At 52.3% G+C, this 17,617-nt stretch overlaps 10 protein-coding genes across 10 annotated transcripts; 4 read left to right on the forward strand and 6 right to left on the reverse strand.

Annotated features, from left to right (window-relative positions):
- Nucleotides 1-590: 590 nt before the first annotated feature.
- Nucleotides 591-1,217, forward strand: BAUCODRAFT_68347 (uncharacterized protein; the record flags this gene model as incomplete). The annotated part of the gene is made up of 1 exon (XM_007677237.1): nucleotides 591-1,217. A coding segment is annotated over one exon (627 nt), but the record flags the coding sequence as incomplete, so codon positions are not given.
- A 79-nt stretch (nucleotides 1,218-1,296) lies between these two features.
- On the reverse strand, nucleotides 1,297-1,795 carry BAUCODRAFT_121740 (uncharacterized protein; the record flags this gene model as incomplete). Its single annotated transcript, XM_007677532.1, has 2 exons — nucleotides 1,297-1,612; nucleotides 1,662-1,795. The coding sequence occupies 2 exons, from the start codon at nucleotides 1,793-1,795 to the stop codon at nucleotides 1,297-1,299; spliced, it is 450 nt and encodes a 149-aa protein (XP_007675722.1).
- A 1,383-nt stretch (nucleotides 1,796-3,178) lies between these two features.
- Nucleotides 3,179-5,716, reverse strand: BAUCODRAFT_444961 (uncharacterized protein). Its single transcript, XM_007677533.1, has 4 exons — nucleotides 4,262-5,716; nucleotides 3,708-4,192; nucleotides 3,438-3,655; nucleotides 3,179-3,355 (listed from the first exon to the last, which is right to left on the reverse strand). Exons 1-4 carry the CDS (start codon nucleotides 5,538-5,540, stop codon nucleotides 3,253-3,255), a joined length of 2,085 nt encoding a protein of 694 aa, XP_007675723.1. The 5' UTR covers nucleotides 5,541-5,716; the 3' UTR covers nucleotides 3,179-3,252.
- On the reverse strand, nucleotides 5,717-6,375 carry BAUCODRAFT_444965 (uncharacterized protein). Its single transcript, XM_007677534.1, has 2 exons — nucleotides 6,122-6,375; nucleotides 5,717-6,055 (listed from the first exon to the last, which is right to left on the reverse strand). The coding sequence occupies exons 1-2, from the start codon at nucleotides 6,272-6,274 to the stop codon at nucleotides 5,894-5,896; spliced, it is 315 nt and encodes a 104-aa protein (XP_007675724.1). The 5' UTR covers nucleotides 6,275-6,375; the 3' UTR covers nucleotides 5,717-5,893.
- A 991-nt stretch (nucleotides 6,376-7,366) lies between these two features.
- Nucleotides 7,367-7,885, forward strand: BAUCODRAFT_121743 (uncharacterized protein; the record flags this gene model as incomplete). Its single annotated transcript, XM_007677535.1, has 1 exon — nucleotides 7,367-7,885. The coding sequence occupies one exon, from the start codon at nucleotides 7,367-7,369 to the stop codon at nucleotides 7,883-7,885; it is 519 nt and encodes a 172-aa protein (XP_007675725.1).
- A 1,142-nt stretch (nucleotides 7,886-9,027) lies between these two features.
- On the reverse strand, nucleotides 9,028-10,511 carry BAUCODRAFT_32996 (uncharacterized protein). Its single transcript, XM_007677026.1, has 2 exons — nucleotides 10,035-10,511; nucleotides 9,028-9,987 (listed from the first exon to the last, which is right to left on the reverse strand). Exons 1-2 carry the CDS (start codon nucleotides 10,478-10,480, stop codon nucleotides 9,444-9,446), a joined length of 990 nt encoding a protein of 329 aa, XP_007675216.1. The 5' UTR covers nucleotides 10,481-10,511; the 3' UTR covers nucleotides 9,028-9,443.
- A 738-nt stretch (nucleotides 10,512-11,249) lies between these two features.
- On the forward strand, nucleotides 11,250-12,287 carry BAUCODRAFT_147383 (uncharacterized protein; the record flags this gene model as incomplete). Its single annotated transcript, XM_007677536.1, has 1 exon — nucleotides 11,250-12,287. The coding sequence occupies one exon, from the start codon at nucleotides 11,250-11,252 to the stop codon at nucleotides 12,285-12,287; it is 1,038 nt and encodes a 345-aa protein (XP_007675726.1).
- A 645-nt stretch (nucleotides 12,288-12,932) lies between these two features.
- Nucleotides 12,933-13,850, reverse strand: BAUCODRAFT_445004 (uncharacterized protein). The gene has a single exon (XM_007677537.1). The coding sequence runs from the start codon at nucleotides 13,584-13,586 to the stop codon at nucleotides 13,002-13,004; it is 585 nt and encodes a 194-aa protein (XP_007675727.1). The 5' UTR covers nucleotides 13,587-13,850; the 3' UTR covers nucleotides 12,933-13,001.
- A 1,316-nt stretch (nucleotides 13,851-15,166) lies between these two features.
- On the reverse strand, nucleotides 15,167-15,638 carry BAUCODRAFT_121746 (uncharacterized protein; the record flags this gene model as incomplete). Its single annotated transcript, XM_007677538.1, has 2 exons — nucleotides 15,167-15,484; nucleotides 15,531-15,638. 2 exons carry the CDS (start codon nucleotides 15,636-15,638, stop codon nucleotides 15,167-15,169), a joined length of 426 nt encoding a protein of 141 aa, XP_007675728.1.
- Nucleotides 15,639-15,852: 214 nt separating this feature from the next.
- Nucleotides 15,853-16,465, forward strand: BAUCODRAFT_445025 (uncharacterized protein). The gene is made up of 3 exons (XM_007677539.1): nucleotides 15,853-15,873; nucleotides 15,923-16,153; nucleotides 16,312-16,465. The coding sequence occupies exons 2-3, from the start codon at nucleotides 15,970-15,972 to the stop codon at nucleotides 16,395-16,397; spliced, it is 270 nt and encodes an 89-aa protein (XP_007675729.1). The 5' UTR covers nucleotides 15,853-15,873; nucleotides 15,923-15,969; the 3' UTR covers nucleotides 16,398-16,465.
- Nucleotides 16,466-17,617: the final 1,152 nt, after the last annotated feature.

The following is a 17,617-nucleotide window of genomic DNA, read 5'->3' on the forward strand; positions in this document are numbered from 1 at the left end:
TCGTGTTTAGCGCCAGCGGTATCTACCAACTCACAAGACTTTCTGACAACGTGGCGAAACTTTCTGGACGCTCTTTCCTGCTTTTGCGACTTCGAACACGGCGGGAAAACAGTGACGTCCGTTGCTGCCGAATCCGCGGCTGGCGGTAGCTGCTTTCCGGGTGGCTTCTCCTCACCGGCGTGCTATCCCGCACCTGGAATGGATTTTGAGCCAGCTGCAGCTCGTCGGTAGGTCGACGGATGTAGAACGAGTACAAACAGCTCATAGACTAGCGACAGAGTGCATCAAACGGAGCAGGGACAAGATTAGACATTACATCAAGGAGCTGTCTCGATACTTAGACACTGCATGTCGACGTGCCGTAGACGGCTCACTTGCAAGTAGGTCGTGCTAGTATCCAACAGTCGCGAATTACGTCTTGCAGTCAAGCAGACACAAGTGATCTGATCCAGGATCTGCGTCAGTTGCAAGAATTGCGCAACCATCCCCTTGAGTTGTGTCTGTCCGCGGTGTCCTTCAATCACCAGGGTACCCTCAACCGACTCGTCGACGCGAGTTCTGACTTGCGTACACTCTCTGATTAGTCTCTGGTACGACACTATCTCGTCAGACTAGGAAGTTGGCATCAGAAATCAGTCTTGGCGGTAAGAACAGCCCACTTGTTCCCTGCACTCTTCGACAACCACTTTTGCCAATGGCTGGAGTTACCGAACGGAATTAGGCTTGCTTTTAGAGACCCAAAGACCACCTTGTCCGGCGCTCTCCGTCGTATGGCACCACCACATCAGCAGCACCAAGTCGAAGAGCTACGCGAACGTCTTCAAACACTCCGGGACTTTGACTTCGAGCACAGCTTTACCGAAACATTCGACGGTGAAAGAGTCAGCCTTTCCACGCATGCAGAAGTGTTCCCGATGGAGCACTCCTACTTTCAAGGCTTGCAAGTTGTCGCAAACGATCGATACATCGGCTCCAGCAGACCGTCATGTTACTGCTGTAGCCTGTATATGCGGCACCACGGAACGGCTTGGATAAGATGGAAGCTTGCACTTCTCTCGCGACCGGACGACGACGTAATCTACAAGCACACCCTTTTTGTCATGAACCGAGTCGTCGAGCACATCCGCCGCGACGTAATGAATGAGATTGAACACCGATTCCCAAGACGGCAGAGGCGACCCGACTCAACCTCCGGCATACTCACGTTGTCACTGTAATGGAAGCGACTGAACTGTCAAAGGAAAGTAAGGCGGAGCGTCTCTTTCAGGTATGCTGTGTGCCCAATAAGGAACGAGTTCAGAGGTTAGTCAAATGAGCCCAGTCTACATCATCCAAACGGTTGTCCGTCTCAAGCGCTGCAGGTGAAGTTGCATCGGCTCCGTGGTGTTGAAGATCGCTCGGTGTTGCACGGCACGACCGATTTTCACTTATCGTCAACGTCACCGGCTCCGCCACAAAAGTTGGGTCCGTCGTGAACGACCGAATCTTTTGGCTGACAACGAAGTCCCTCAAAGGACCCAATCGATTAGCCATATCGGATACGCCTTTTTCGCGCAAGTGCTCCATGATGCGAGAGAAGTCGGCCGTAGTCTTCTTCAATAGCTTGTCCCAGCTGCGTCATGGGTTAGTGGCGCAAAGATGGAGCGTTGTAATCGGCTTACTGGCTCTCAGACAAGTCAGTGCCCAAGCAAATACAAACTCCTAAACCCAGTTCCTGCTCCAAGAATTTATACTTGCGGCCCCGCTCGATCATGGTCATAAGAGTATTTAGTGCCTTCTCATACGATTTGCACATGCCTCCAGTTAAATGTAGCATGCGAGCAGTGTCCTCTATCGGCGTGATCGCGAATCGTTCCCTGTATTCAACAAGTACCACACATGAAAGTCTTTGTGCGATGCGTGACTATGCGTCATCACGTCCGGCGCGCAAGTACATTCCCAGAATGTGAGCTTGTGGATCTGGGTGCGAAACAGGATGGCTTCTGGAGGCGCTACTCCATACGCACCGAGCGAATGTGTCCCAGTCGTTGCCGTGGTCTTGGATCAGCGCCATCGTGTCTTCGTCCGTTCCCTCGAAGCTGAAGAATCGCAGAAAGCGTACCTTGTCGCCTTGGTTGCGCTCTATAACTCGGAACTTCACCAGTCGGAAAGTCCCACGATCTCGTTCCTGAAGCTCACGCACCGTGGCCAAAATTGAGTTGATATACTCGGCCCTCTGGGAAGAGATCAGTGACTAGCGTAAAGGTCAGACAGGACACTTATACCTCTAAGCGGTCATCAGGAAGCCTACGAACGAGCTGGTGACCGCCCTCCATTACTGTAGTGTCAAAGTCTGATTCCTGGTGGGTGTATCCTGAACGACTCGTGAACTTTGAGAACAGCGAGGGACGGGGTCCTTAACCCTACCTAACCTAATCCGCGTGCAGTGGCTGTACCAGTACAAAGTCGCAGCAATATCTGTGCCGCTTTCCAGGACATGTGGTCATTATGCAGGCTGTCTAAAGCCCAGTGTTCCCGGTCCAGCGGTTGAGAGCACGTGGTGCTCGTTGCGCATGCACTCGGCTTGGGTGGATCACGTCTTCATGCACGATCCGGGACGTGGAAGCGCTAAATGAGCGGACGGCGCGCTTTGACCAGAGATCGCAGCCTTAACACCAACTTCATTGTATCTACTCCACGTCCTGGCTGCTGCAGCCTGCTGACATACGAGCTCGTCATCGCCATCACCTGTACTGCCGTGTCAAGTAGGCAGAGTCTTGGTTGCTGAGGGAATAGTCGTTCACCAGTCCCACCAATGCCTTTCTTGGATCTTATAGAAACCAGTAGCTGCTCATGATCAAATCGCCAGCTTTATGGGTTCACGCGGCGCAAATCGTATGCAGCAGGGGCCATAATGACTCGAAAGAGGTCACCAACGGCGTTCAAGTCTAAAGTACAGCACAAGCCTTATGATTGTGCATAGATCAATGAGCACAGATGGGACCTTTGTGGCTACGCTTTGGCAAGTGTTCGTATACACGGCATATAAGTGTTACTTATACGTCCGTCGAGACCGATCGCTTGCAAGCATCCGATTCAACTTATCCCAAAGCCTGAAGGTGTAATCATAGTTTCGTCGTCTACGACGACCGCAAGACTTCCTCATTCAATCGAAAAGGGCCAACTTTTCACCGAGCAGCTTGCCTCCCTTTTTCTTTTTCTTGGCAGCAGACGACAGAGCGTTGTAAGCTGTCTCTACCGCGCTAACCTCATTCAGCGAAGGGGGATCAGTACCAAGCGAAGGGTCCTCAGTAAATAGGATGGACTTTCCGTCGTATCGCGCGTCGGAAGCACCGTCAACCTCACCAGCGTCAGACTGGCCGTCCACGTCAGCGAATGAACCTTCTGGCGCATCCGCGCGCGGCTCAGCATCTGCCTCAGCAGCTCTTTCGGCGTACACATTGCAGATGAGGTTGCTACGATCGAGCACCTCAAGCTTGGCTTGTAAGGTCCTTCGGATCGCTGTCCTCGTGGGCGATTCTCCACCTATGGCTTCGATTTGCTGCGTAGACATTGCTAAGATTGTGGGAGCGTCGAGAAGTGTTGGAAGGGCGGTCAAGATTGTAGGCTCAATCACGTGCGCTGGAACCTCATCGATGACGCGTTTCAGAGCCACCTGAAAGAGACACGAAGTTAGTACGGTTCGGTTGCGCTTCGGAGATGTTTACCCTGTAGTAGGCCTCGGCGTAATCAGCCAGTGAGCGCGCCGCAATATTCTCCATGTCGGGTTCCCTGCGCGGCACAACGGCATCGACAATCAACCCTACGTCTTGAAGGGTTAAAGTGCCACGGGATTTGAGTAGTTCTCGGCATCTCTGAATTGCCTCATGATGCTCACGCCCATATCTGGCTGCCTGCACGGTTTCGGTGAGATAGTGGTTGTAAGTGATCGGCTGACGACGAAATTCTTGCATGTATTCGGTCAGTCGGGTCTCCATTGCCTGTTGCATACTTTCGAGCTCGGGATCGATCACGGCCTTCATGCACGCATCGCATATATAATCCTCTGTGATTGTCTCGAGCATCGCGACCACTGCCGCCCTCGCTGACAGCCACACTTCATTCGCATGTTCGCGCGTGTACTTGAACCATGGTCTGCTAAGTTCTCGAAACAGCTGTCCAATCATAATAGGATTGAAGGTTCCCGGTAGCTCTTTGCCGCGATGAGAGCGTATCAGTATCTTCGCTCGCTCCATGACGGGTAATGGCGCATGTTGCTTACTACCTTGGCTGTCGTGTACGATCACGCTTGTAACTGGCAAATTGAGCATTCTCTTTGCAAACGCAAGATTACCGTTCTCCACCGCTGCTCGGAGACGCCGGGACTGGTTGTCCGAGGACAGATCATCGAAGAAGGCGTCCTCGTACAGACCTTCGCAGGCGGCACGGCAGAGGTCACGAAACGCTTGCCCAACCTCCATGACAAAGGTGCGCTTCTCCGACAATGTTGCGCGACTCCGACCCATGCGACCAAGAAGGTTTGCGGTGTCCTCTTTTGCGAGCAGAATCTCGCGGATTAATTCCGGAAGCTCTCGCCTAATCTGGCGGAAAAGAATTTGGCTTAGCTTGTCCCTCAGCGAGTGGATGCCGCGATCCTTCTCGGCAATTTCTCTCCATTGTGACGTGCTGAAAAAGTGTGCCTCAACATTGTCCCGGTCCATCTCTGTTGTCACATTGGTATCCTGGTTGCGGACAACATGCCAGCCGAGGGCGAACTCAATGTCTTGGTTGCGTGCGAGGCTCAAGAACGACCGTTCACTTGTCGATTTGGGATGGAGTGCGTCTGGTTTCGTGATGATACCGAGTGTTCTTCGACCGGTTGCGTCTGCGCTTCTGGCCTTCGCGAGAACGATCTGATTTGCGTAGTCATTCTTGGCGGATACCACCGCCAGGATAATACTTCGCTCCTGCGACATGTAACCTTCGACGAGTGCGTTCACCAGTGCAACGTCTTCTGCAGTCTGGAATTTGTTTTCCGAATGGATTAGGCCTGGTAGGTCCACGATAGTGAGTTGGGGCATTTGGGGACCTCGTACTTCCAGACGGAGAATGTCTGCAGAGAAGGCGCTCCCAGCGGCGCCGAGTCCCATGACCATAGCCGCGTCTGCTATTGTTTCTGGCAGATTCTCCATGGAACTCAGTTCACGCACGAACGCTTCCAGCGCCTGGCGATCTGACAATGGTCGAGTGCTACTCGGAGTGATTCTCGCGGACACCTGAGCAACCTCGAGTGCATCGTCGCGCCGAAGAACGACCTCTGTGGCGAAACGGGTGCAGAGGTTATCCTTCTTCGGAAATGACACCCCAGAGACCGCGGCGAGGACGGAGCTCTTGCCGCTGGATTGATCGCCGCAAACAATGAGCTGTGGTAGGTCGACATGCTCGTTCAAGCCTTGGGCTCTCAGGTCGTCAACGACGTTAAGTAGTCCCAAATGTTTTACAGCCTGGAGGCTCCTGATGGCCGTAGCATCGAAGGCGCCGGCTAAGTACTGCTCTGACATCGTGTGCAAAACTGCAGGAGAGATTCCTCACTCCGAAGTAATATACTGCATAGGCTGTTCTGTTGGCTTTATGCAGTTCGACCGCTTCTGGAGACGCGGAGTGCACGCGCAAAGTCCTAGCGGAACGGCTGCTCGCAACCAATCGCTCCGCCACGTCAAGCATGCATATGTATTTGCGCTTCTTTCATACTGCGCGTTCGATGAGAGTAGACTTTGACGATCAACCTGAAGGAGCTTCCACTCTGGAAGACCCGATTCAGGCAACTAAGCACTGCACGACGACCCACTGCAGTTCACCATAATCTTGGTCTAGCAACCAAGCGTCCCTGCATTTGATCTTCTTCACGACTTCTTTAAGGGGGTCTGGGCTCTTGAACAATGCTCTTGTACACGTAGGAACACTTCGCTTTTTCGTGCTCTAACTGCGAGATAATGAAACGTGCAGAGTCTCGGTGAGAGTTTCTATGAAGACCATGCAGATTTCCCGCATCGCTTTGACGTTCTAGATGGTGATACTGGTGACCGTCATTGATCATTCCATACGCCAGTTTGGTTGAGCTTGACAGTGAGACAACAATCACCTTTTTGTTTCTGGGCGATAATCCAGCACTGGTTCCCTTGTACCGTCTTTCCGGTCCACTGGAATGATACACGCGAGTCTCTGCTTCAGGCGAGACTACGCACCACCACGGTGAGCTTGTGCAAAGATCCATAGGAGCCATCTTACTGATCATGGTCCATATAACGCCTCATAAGTTTCACGGATCCAGATGTGAATTGATAGTGCTCTGCACTTCACATTCGCGATACATTTAGTTCTCCGTATCAGCGCCAGGCCATACTTTAGCGAGAACAGGGTTTCCCATGATTGACCGCCTCGCACCGCATGGGATAGCAGAACTCTACGGACGTGGCGCGGAGCCGAATTTGCATGCATCAGTCTGAAAGGCTATAAGAAAGACCTACAATGTATCCACGCGCTAATTCAGAAGGTGAAGAATTAGCGCTACAGTAGAGCTTGGACCTTTCATGTAACGTGGGAAGTGGAAAGCCGGTCGTGCGATTGCTACATCGACCCAACTCAACTCCCCAACTTGTTTCGCGAGAAGGATTAATACCCGAAGAACGAGGTAATTTCTCTCGTCACGAAAGTCGCCGCAGAGATAGTGCAACAGGGAGAGATGAAGGCGGATCATTGGCTGGTTGTTCCAACGGAGAAACACCCTGGTGTGATTCATAATCCACCCTTCTCTTGCGCCACCACACCACAAGCCGCGCAAGTAGAGTTGAGGCGTAAACGCGATGACCCACCATCGCAACGCTCGGTCCGTTTGCAGCTCGTTGACTGGTTGTGTGATCTTAAGAAAAAAATAGTGTGTCAGAGACCGTGCGTCGTGATGGTGTGCCACTATTGCTGGTCGCCTCGGTTCCGAAGTTGTGGTTCTTGGTGTGGTGGCGCAAGAGCCAATGTGCCGCTGGAGAGGTGTGATATCTTACATTAACCGTGGTTGGAAGGAAATCTCAGCGGTCAAGTGGGGTCCGCAGCTGCAGATGGACCATTATGTGACCTCTTGCAGGCCGCTAAGTATTGCAGTTGATGTCACGTTAAGCTCATCTTATTTGCCCACCCCAACGCATATTGAACCCCGTCCTTTCCAGTCGTCGTGACTGACACTCTTACTTGTGCCCTCTCTGGACGGAATGGTGAGCCACAGATACCTTAGCTCTGCAGTATTCCAGAGGCCCGGGGCTGGATCTGAAGCTGATGATCACTACTAGACCACTAACTTACAAATTTACTACATCACGTAGCGGAGCCACTTGATATGGAGAGGGAATCACTTCTACAAATCTTCCAACCTCACGACTTCGTAAATCAGAATTTCCTTGATCTATACCATTTGTACGACAACCTATCGTGCACACCATTCCAGGCTGGCATAGGTATTCACTGCGAAGATCCTGACCAGTACCTCATGGATGCTTGGCACGTTATTACGCCAGATACGATGAGGCGCCACCTTGACTGGAAGAACAGACGTCGTACCCAATTCATCTCTCTTTACGGCAACGAAGCAACTGCCATACGGGAACGGCAAAGGCGGTGCAGCCAGCTATGGGTTCCCGGGGTAGGACAACGTGAACTCACCTCCATCCGCATCGCGCACATACGATTACCGAGCAATACTAAGGTCTGGGCTTTCTCCCGGGTGGAAATGCTTCACATGATGGGCACCTTTGGCAGCGAAGTACGATCGGAGTTGTTTACAGTGTTAGGAGTGGATGAGTGGTTTGTGTGGGGCGCGATTTCTGCAAATCTCATCGTAAACCGACATCAGTTATGACTGGTACTTAGTCGGACAATGTTACGATCTGACAAAGAAGGCACGATCAGATGATCAGCCCTTGACTCTTGGCCGCGCGACCACTGCTCGGCCTTAGGAGCACGACATGGTGCCTGCTGCTCGAATGCGCGACAGGCGACCATGGCTCAATAGCGAGCAAGGCTCGAGGATCGAGCATATCTCGAGCGCGAGACACTGGGAATAAGAATCTTCTTTCCTACGTTACCCATGTGCGAGTCCGTCGCATTTGACGGGGCTCTCTCTTCTGCGACGCACTTGCAGGCTCGCTGGGTGTCCTGAACACGCCATTATCCTGTGATACCGTAATCTCCGACCCTTGCTACGAGTCTCCATTATCAAGCATGATCTCGGATGCACACGTGAGAATGATTTGAAAGAGAAGAACAGCTAAGAGTCGCGCTTTACCAGCAGGAGAGGTACGAAGAAGCAGAGCAGATACATGAGAGTGTGCAGAATGAACCTCCACGTTTATGTCAAGGCTCGTACGTTCGCGTCTGCCGCACACAGTTCATTCATGTGCGCCACAATCCTGCAATTTAGAAGCATGTGACTGATCGGGCAGCATCCGTGGGCATCTTCGCAGATAAATATGCAAAGCTTGCCATTATCGAATCACTTCGTTGCCGGCGGTACTGCAGCATGACTAGACCTGGGTGTGTAATGCGTTTTGAGTATGAGCACATTGCATGTAGTCTTCCAAGGATATTGTTAAAAACCGGACTCTGCTGCGGTCAAGGTCATGGATGCTGTAGAAGAACTAGGGTATACGCTGACATGCACTTGCCGAACGGTATGCCAACAGAAACGCAATGGAACGGCCAAGAGGAAGAATATATAATGTCACGACAGTTCTTTCAGGAACTCGTAGACTGCTATGTAGCGGTTAAAAATGCGAAACGTCAGATGACGTACTCTCCTGATCTCCAAACCTCGTCTGGTTAGTTGTGATCAGTCGTACAGCTAACGGCTGAAAGCATGTGGCTGCATGGAGGCGTTTGGCTTGTCGGTTCGGCGCGTATGCTTGGCGTGTGCTTGAAGTTATCATGACGTCATCCTTCTGCGGCTTCTTTGAATGATAATCTAAGATGCACACTACTCATACAGTCTACGTTGGTCATACCTGACATCGCCGATGTGCCACAGATATGCGGACGCATTATGCCCATGCACACGGTGGGTTTGTGCTGTGCTACATCTAGGCAGTGATGATTGCAGCGAGAATCCGAGGGTCCACAACATTGATGGTCCCTCCGTTGATTCGCGCACCATTTTTGATGCGAAGGAGTTCTAACTGCTCGACATTCAAAAGCAGGGCAGGGCAGTGAGCTAACGTTAGCGCAGAATAGCGGCACACAAGCGATGCTCGTGATCGTGTCACTGCGGAACCAGGCTAAGCGAGCGTGAGGACTCAAATCTATACCCTCTTGAGCAATATTCTGTTGCTGGAATTCAGCAAGGCAGCTGCGACAGCACGGTCACCGAACGTCATCGCCGTTATTACACAAGCTCTGAAGGTGGCCCTAGAGTGATGACATTATTATCTCCATGCATCTTGTAGTCGTGCTGCGGCAGTGAACTGGTACTCCGGTACCCTAGCTCTTGCCGACATCTGACGAAGAGCTTCTTCAGCTCGCTTATTCGCTTCCCTTTGCGCAATCTGTAGCGGCAACCTGCCCAAAGAGTCTTCGATCAACGGGTTCGCGCCATGTGCCGCCAAAAGATCGATGACATCAACCCTGCCTAGTCGCGCTGCCTCGTGCAATGCAGTCCCGAGTCCGAAAGCCTTCTGTAGATGGTACGATTTGAGATCGTTCTGATACATGACGTGGTCAACGTGAGCTCCTTGTAAGAGAATGAAACGAACGATTTCCATCTGATCCCCGCCTTTGCGGCGGACTGCATAATGAAGGAGCTGTCCGTGTCCGATATGGCCACCATATTCAAACATCAGCTTGATAACTTCGAATGATGCAGCTTCGACAGCCGTAGATAAAGGAGTCAAATCGATTTCACACCGCCGGTTAGGATCAGCGCCGTTGGCTAGTAGCCACGCTACCAAATCTCGGTCGTGGATGCAGAGACTGCACTGTCGGTCAGAAGCGGAACACACATGCCTTAGATGACCTACGAGAGACACGGTGGTTGCCAAGGTCCTAATGGCTCATTGATGTCCCAGCCAGCATCCAGAAAAGTGGAGAAGAGTGGCAGTGCCTTTGCTTTTATCGCGACCTTAACTGTTTCTTTGTTGACTGAGACGCCTCGGGCAAGAACTTCACGGACCAGCGGAACATTCCCTTTGCAAGCGGCTCGCAGCAGGCAATAGTGAAGGCGGCGTGATTCAGCACCATCTTCGATGAGAATCTTTAGGGTAACTCGGTTCGTAGTAATCAAATCTCCGGTCTCTATTGCGCAGATCGCCGCTTGTAGGTCCGAATCACCGGCTTCTGGGGGTTCGATACTGACACTCAGCCCGGGGAGAAGTTCGACAGGATCTACTGTAGGAAGAGGTCCAAGATGACTGACGATATCAATTTCCCATGGGTCTTGCACTTTGTAGAGTGGAGCGAGATCCATGCTGATGCTTTGCAAAATATGTTGAAAGTTTCACAAGACTGATATGAAAGACAAACATGAATCGGAGAGGATTGCAGCTACTGTGTATTATGTAAGCGGCTTCTTCCGAAGCTCTACCGTACCGCCCTCGCTTCCAGTGTGGTGTTTCATCCTTGGAGCTATTCGTGGATCGACATAGTACTGGGAGCGTTGCGCGTGGACCCATTACTGCAGCGGTAACACTTTGATCCACAGCACCGGCACGTCAGCTTTAGCCATCTCATTAAACCCTGCCCAGTCGCAAAGCACATGCCTAACCTGCTATGATACAGACCCGTTCCATCATGACTTTCGCAAGCCTCCCGCACTGATCATAGGAGCTGGTTTGAGCCGGTCTGCTAGGCAAGCATTGCAGATCAAGACCTTCTTGTCCTATGAGCAAGATCTACTACTGATTTGGCAGACGTGACTAGTTACAATCAGCCTTCCCTTTTTGGGCGCTTGCAGCGCATAGGGATCTTGCTGATCCTAGCCCGCTCGGAGAATCACGAGAGAGACGTCATGAAACGTAGTGTCTGCCTGCTTGTCCGAGGGTATTGAAAGCAGTCGAAGTACGACAAGACCAGTGAAACATCTTTTATTGCTTTCCAGTGTTATTATTGCACTACAAAATTGACATCTTTCGACCCGACGAACTTTTCTAGCCAACAAATCTGCGTGCTTAGGGCGACCAATGGACAGCCATATAGTAAATCAGATCCGCTATCGCCCGGATGCAAACTTCGTTGCAATGAACGAGGTAAGCATTGTGTTCTGGCCGCCGCGCAGCAACATACGCTTCCTCGCCACCGAAGGGCTAAATTCCTGCACCGCAATTGGGATAATCTCACCAACGGCGGCTATCCTTGCCCATATCGCACCACGCGAGCCTGGAACGCAGCATCAGCCATTAAGCGCGACGAGCAATCCAGGAATTCGAAACTTGCACAACAAGTTCATGGAGATCAGGGATCTGTATACCCAGAATCAAGCACATTTTGCCAACGAGCAGACCTTTGTACTGGCAGCGACATATCAGGGGCGCTTCGCCCTTGAAGATTCAGTTCGATGGATCCACACTGCCTTGACTACGACTCTTCGGATAACAAAGATTATCTGGAAGAATTACCCGGTGCTAGAGCCTGGAACTACCAGGGAACAAGGAGAAACATCGGTCGTCATCGTAGCTTCGGGTCTAGGTGCAATGCCTTTTGTCTACTCCAATAATACAACTATTTTTCCGCCTCCTAGAGTAGTGAGCCAGGTAGAGAGGCCGGGACAAGAAGTAGACGATGAAAACGACGACGATAACGACGCCGACGATGACGACGCTGACGATGACTACGCCAACGATAACGACGCCGATGACGCTCAAAGGCGCGCCCAGCAGCAGACTCAGCAAACTCAGGCCCTTAGGACCACATACGCTACCCTAGTTAGACAAGGTCGATCTCGTGAGCAGGCGTTCGAACTATTAGTACAACAAGTCCTTACTGCTCGCCCACAGCTTCAGAGAGCAGTTGTAGTCACTGCTGTCCGCGCGCGACTGTTCTCCAATCAGACTTCGGCGCTGCGTTCACGCACGGAGAACGTCCAAGTTAGCAATGACAACGACAAAAGTAATAGTGATGATGATGAGGAGGAGGAGGAGGAGGAGGAGGAGGAGGAGGAGGAGCGTGCAAGTCGAGCGCAACCTGACTATACTGCCTACGTCAATACTTTGGTTGCTCAAGGTTACACACGAGAGCAGGCTGCAACGCTACTTAATGCTCGACTCACGAGACACTGATTGCTACCCATAGTGTGTGAATTGTAACTGTATATAGGAGTTCGTTGAAGCACGCAAGCATTCTATACTAAAGATGCCGATCCACGCTCTAGCGCAGCTAACAATAACGAAGATTTACCGCTTCGTTATTGCTGCTACTAGCAAAGAAACAGCTCATGACGTTATTTGCTAGGTAAAGACACTGATACATCAAGAACGGCTGCCGCCATGACACAGCAATGACAAGCCGCCTAAGCACATATGCCTATCATGGTACGCGTTATTTGTCCCGCTTTGAGTTTTCGCCGTTTCTGGAAGCTCAGCACCTATTCTGCTCGTCATCGTCTGCCACATGTCGACGAGCTTTCGAAGCAAACTAAAGTCCACAATACAGACCGACAATCCGATCACTGCTAGCTCGACTCGCTCCGCACGTTGCGCACATGATCTACTGAAGCGACCAGACCCGTCTTTCTTCATCCTCTGCAGTTCTCGCGCAGTATCCCAACCCATGCTCAGACAAGCAAAGTCCTGCGTTACCAGGCCCTTGGTGGTTTGCTGCTTTTCGAGATCGCTCTCGGGGGCCATAGCCGCTTGAAGCTCTGCGTAGCTTTCATCCGTTACCTTTAAGTACATGCGGCCGTTTCTAGACCTTAGGTCGACGAACAGCACATGACCGTGTATCTCTATGTCGCGGTACCCGTCTGGCGTGGGCAGATGTATCATGCCTAGTCATCACAGTGCCGTGATCCGACTCAGAAGAGCTTCACAGCCGTGCCTGATCGTGGCATCGCTCGTGAGCCCACGAATAGAATGGAGGTCTTTCACCACCTTCCAGAGCCATAGCGGAACATCTTCGCCTAGGATTCCAAGGGTTTTGCTACGAGGCTGCCCAACTTCAGGCCAGCCTGGAAGGATGAGGCATTGGGTGCTCCTCGGTAATGCTGAGTGTGCCTTGGACCGTCTTTGCGCCGGCGCTTTGTGGGCCACGGTGTTGTTAGCGTCGCTAGTTGAGCTCTGCTGTACAGCCAACCGGTGCGAGTGGAGGGGCATTGGCCCAGAAGAATGGACGGTAGGCTCACACAGCAATTGATCTGCTTCATACGGCATTGTTAGACTGCTGTGGTAGTGGGAGTTCGCCAAGGTTGTAAATGGGGCCGGGGCACTTAGCAAATATCTCTGAAGATGCCAAGGTGACAAATTGTCCTGGTAATCCCTCTTGAGGTGGTGGTTAGGCTGCGTCTCGGACCATATTTTGTTCCAAGCTGAAGGGTGAACGGAAGGCCTTCCGGCAAAGAAGTCGTTGCTCATCCACGGCATGGTGTCAAGGTACAGCGTGAGCAGTTCACGAAATGGAAGTGACAGTGTGCAGTGAAATGTTTATAGGAAGTGGTAAGCTTCGTAGCGGCAGGTTGGAGGGACGAGCAAGGTAAAGAGTCGGAGCGTGTAGGGGCTGGCTGGACTTTGAGCTAACGGGTGGAGTTGCGACGAGCAGCGCATGTCTACATGCCGCGTCTGACAATCAACAGGGCATTCCCGCCACGGCGCTTTTCGTGACAGATGAGGATTGAGTGATCGGCGGTAACGTAAGTCACAGGCCTCGGCGCATCCAGTAGCTGCAGTTTTTCCGCTGGCTTTCCTCGGTCCCCGTCGCGGACTCGTGCCTGGTGACCGCATGCGAGACGTCGCACTGGATAGAGAATCGAGTACAAGCCTAGGACTTGAAGTTGCACATGATCATTGGTGTGACCGTTACGCTTCGTACAAGCTCCGTTACTCTCCGTCATCGTCTGCTTGTCAAGCTCCACTTTTGGAACTATAACATCCGTGGACCATCCAAATGGTTCATCAGCAGGGGCGTGAACGCCAAGCCCTGCAGCTCAGCGCTTGTGGATACACCACGCATTCATTTGCCTTCAGTGCATGTCTTATACTACCGCTACCGGCTCCGGCATGCAGTGATGACAACACCGGGATTGCGAGCGTCCAACAGTGGGCGTGAAATGTTCCGTGTAGCCCGAGAGGGCTTTCTAACGCTTCGCTGGGCGTGCTTGTTGTAAGGGCCGGCGAGCTGAAAGTCATGACCTCGCTGCTATCTAGCCGACTAGCTTGATACGCTGCCCGATCACCGTGGTACGACCATGAACTGGGTGTTGCGTCTTGGGTGAGCGCTGGGTGCATGGCGTTAGCGGTCACATTGAGAAGCCGGCGGTGTTAGGAGCATGTCACTCCGCAAGCGCCAGATCCGGACAGCAATGGTACGAGAAAGCCGGTAAGGCTGCTATAGTTTCTGTTGTCCCTCGCTTTCTGTTGAAGATTGCTGCACACCATCTCGGTTGCTAGTTATTCGAGATGGCACTGCCATGTGGACGTTGCGCGTCGCTTAACCGCGAGAGTATATGGCTTTCTCGTTCCTTCAACTACCGTGACTGCAGTCAACGAGCATACCAGCGATAGCAGTGACATGCAAGGCATCTTCCAGCTCCTGTACGTGTGGTGAAGCCGCCGGAATGGCGCAATGCTTCCAATCTTGACGTATGGCGCGAAAGCCACAGCGAGTTTGGTAGACCTTCCTTTACTGCTTTGGCAGTCGTGGGTTTGCAGGGAGTCCAACAGAGAAGGAGGTGGCGGAGCTAGGCGTTGATGGTAACAACGGGCGCGCAAATGTGCGACGAGCTGTAGTCGTTGGCAACGGGGCTGCGGTACCTCGATGGATATGCCTTGCTGAAAGTCCGATAGCACCGCTATGGATCGTTGCATCCGCATAGAGATGTATATAGGGTGACTGCCACGAGTTCGACAAGGATTTTACCCCTCGTTGGCCATACCTCTATGCCAAGCGTCTCCATCTCAAGATGGGCGCAGAACCTCTTTCATGTTGCACAGTTACTTCGAGTGAATCATGAGGTATTATGCCCGACGTCTGGTGGAGAGGCCACCTGCGGTGGAGGCGATCCTTTCCCAAATGCTTCTTTGTCGTGCGACGCTGACGACTCGGTGCCACTACCACTTCGGCCCACTATTCGCCGTCGTTGATACTGCGAAGCGTCGAGCCTCCATTCACAGATGTCCTCTCTTAATTCCGACTCACTTGCCCATTCCTCTGAGTATACCTTGTAAAGCGCCTTGCGACAAATCTCTTTCACCTTCGGCTGCATCGTCGACCAAGTTCTGCGTTCTGCCGGACTTTCTTCGAGCAATATTCTTCTCGCCTCATTCTAAAGCAAATTAGCGTATGTCTCTGAAGGTACATTGGACACCTACAGTGAACCATTTCCAGCCTTCGTCATTAATGAATTCCGCATGTGCTCGAACATCCTTGGCGCTCATGCCAGGCGTAATGCGTTGGACATTGGGCAATGCGGAGGACATTGCACTCAGGTCGCGTTGCTCCCGACAATTGCGCACAAGTCACGTCTGTAGGACCTTGCTTGACGTCGGTTGAGACATGATAGCCCAGATGTGCGAAAGCGCCTGGATGACGTTGCTGGTATCGGCAGAAGCGCCAAGCTTTAGATCTAGCGGAATCGGCCCGTTTGTCCTAGAGTTATTGTGTACTGCAAACTTAGTTGCTTCTTACCTGGTACCTATGGAGAAATTTTACCGTGTAAGTAGGCATAGTGAAATGAAGTATACGGGCGCTCAGCCGCAAGCAGGAGCGGACCGATATTATATCGCTGTATCTCTCAAGATAGGGAGAAGCATGCGGCTAGGACGTCCACAACGCATACTCGCCAATCCGCCGACTCGAGCTTCTTCCTACTATGTCTTCCGTCAAACCTCCGGCAAGGCGTTAGGCACGCTAGTTGGCGACCTCGTAATTGTTGCTAGGCAAGCGAATCTCCGAATTGTTGCGAACCAAGTCCGCTTCACTGCCGTAGCTGCTGGTGCGTCCATCGTGGACGGACATCTCGTACTGCGCGCTGTTCGCGCTGAACAGCTTGGCCGCTAGCCTTGGGAACCAAATACTCCAGTTCTGCACGCTCAGAACTAGGGTAAGATTTACGTGGCCAAGGCACCAAGCTAACGGAAGTACGAGGTCCAGTGCAGGCAACTCGACCGCCCGTTGATAAGCAAGCGTTGACCGAATTGCAAGAGTCGCAAACGGAATCGTCCTGTGGTTGCCTCTGATTAGTCTCAGCTGCGAGTAGCATGCGACATGCTGGTATCGAAGAGCGAGCTTACAAAAAGTTCAGCCCACTCATTGCTATTAGGCTGACCTTCCACTTCGTCCGCTCTGGGAGATCTCCCGAGGACGTCGAGTTGACTAGGAACCCCAGCTGTCCCCATTGGATGACCTCCATGGCCTCAAGTCCGGCGATTGCATACGCCCAGAGACCATACTAAAAACACAAGAGAGAGGGTTAGATGTGTGCATGCGAGGGAGCCACGGTGTCGACCTACGAACTTCGGCACAGTCCTTAGGTAACCGCAAGCGATGATGATCCCTATAGGTCCCATCACATATGCTGCTGTTCCAGGGTATATCCACCACTTCCATCGTTTTGGAAACACACCCATCATCGCATATCCAATGCCGCAGAAGCGCGAAATCTTGTTGGAACCTAATGCTAGAAGGGTCGTTGCTAGGACAGCCAATTCGAGCTACAGCGACGTCAGCCTACAAGTCGACCCAGCATGCGATGCCCGCCACTGACCCAGGCTTTGAGCCGTAGCTCGTTCGGATGTAGATCGCCTGGAATCCGTCTGAGGTGGTGGGCAGCCACGGCGAGTGCTGCTGTACCTGCACCAAGTGCAGAAAACTTGCGTACGACAGTTAGCACCGAACGGCCTAGACTCTTGGTTATTAACTCACCAGTGCTACCGCCCAAAGAACTCGATCCAAAATAAGGAACGGCTTGGTAATGCCATCACTTTTCAGGATGTCCTGTCTGAAGTATGCTGCTACTCTTAGAGCCGAGATAATGAAGGTCGCAAAGATCGACAGGAGGCTGCAGTAAGCCAACACACTGCTGGCATCATCGCTGTGGTACGCAAAGAGCGGTGGACGCTGACTGTCTTGCATGACGACGACTGCGGGCATACGCTGTGAGGGCTTTCGCCTCCCGCTGGGCTACAGTAAGGACCTGGAATGGGCGAAGGCAACCACGCAAGGCAACGGTGGGTAGAAGAGCGAACAGCCTCCGCTCCGAGCGCTGCGGTTGCCGTGCCAGATAGACTACCCGAAATGCTCGACGTGAGGCGTTGAGCTGCATGAGCGGAACTGCTCAGGTGAGCCGCCCGTTCAGAGCTGTCCAAATGAGCTCACCTGAGCTAGTCGGGTCAGATGGGCCGTCCGAGTCCTGCAAGGATGCCTGCATGCGCACACGCTATCCGGCTCGGCTGGGATC

The sequence above is a fragment of the Baudoinia panamericana genome (genome assembly GCF_000338955.1).
Source record: "Baudoinia panamericana UAMH 10762 unplaced genomic scaffold BAUCOscaffold_5, whole genome shotgun sequence".
NCBI lineage: Eukaryota > Fungi > Ascomycota > Dothideomycetes > Mycosphaerellales > Teratosphaeriaceae > Baudoinia > Baudoinia panamericana.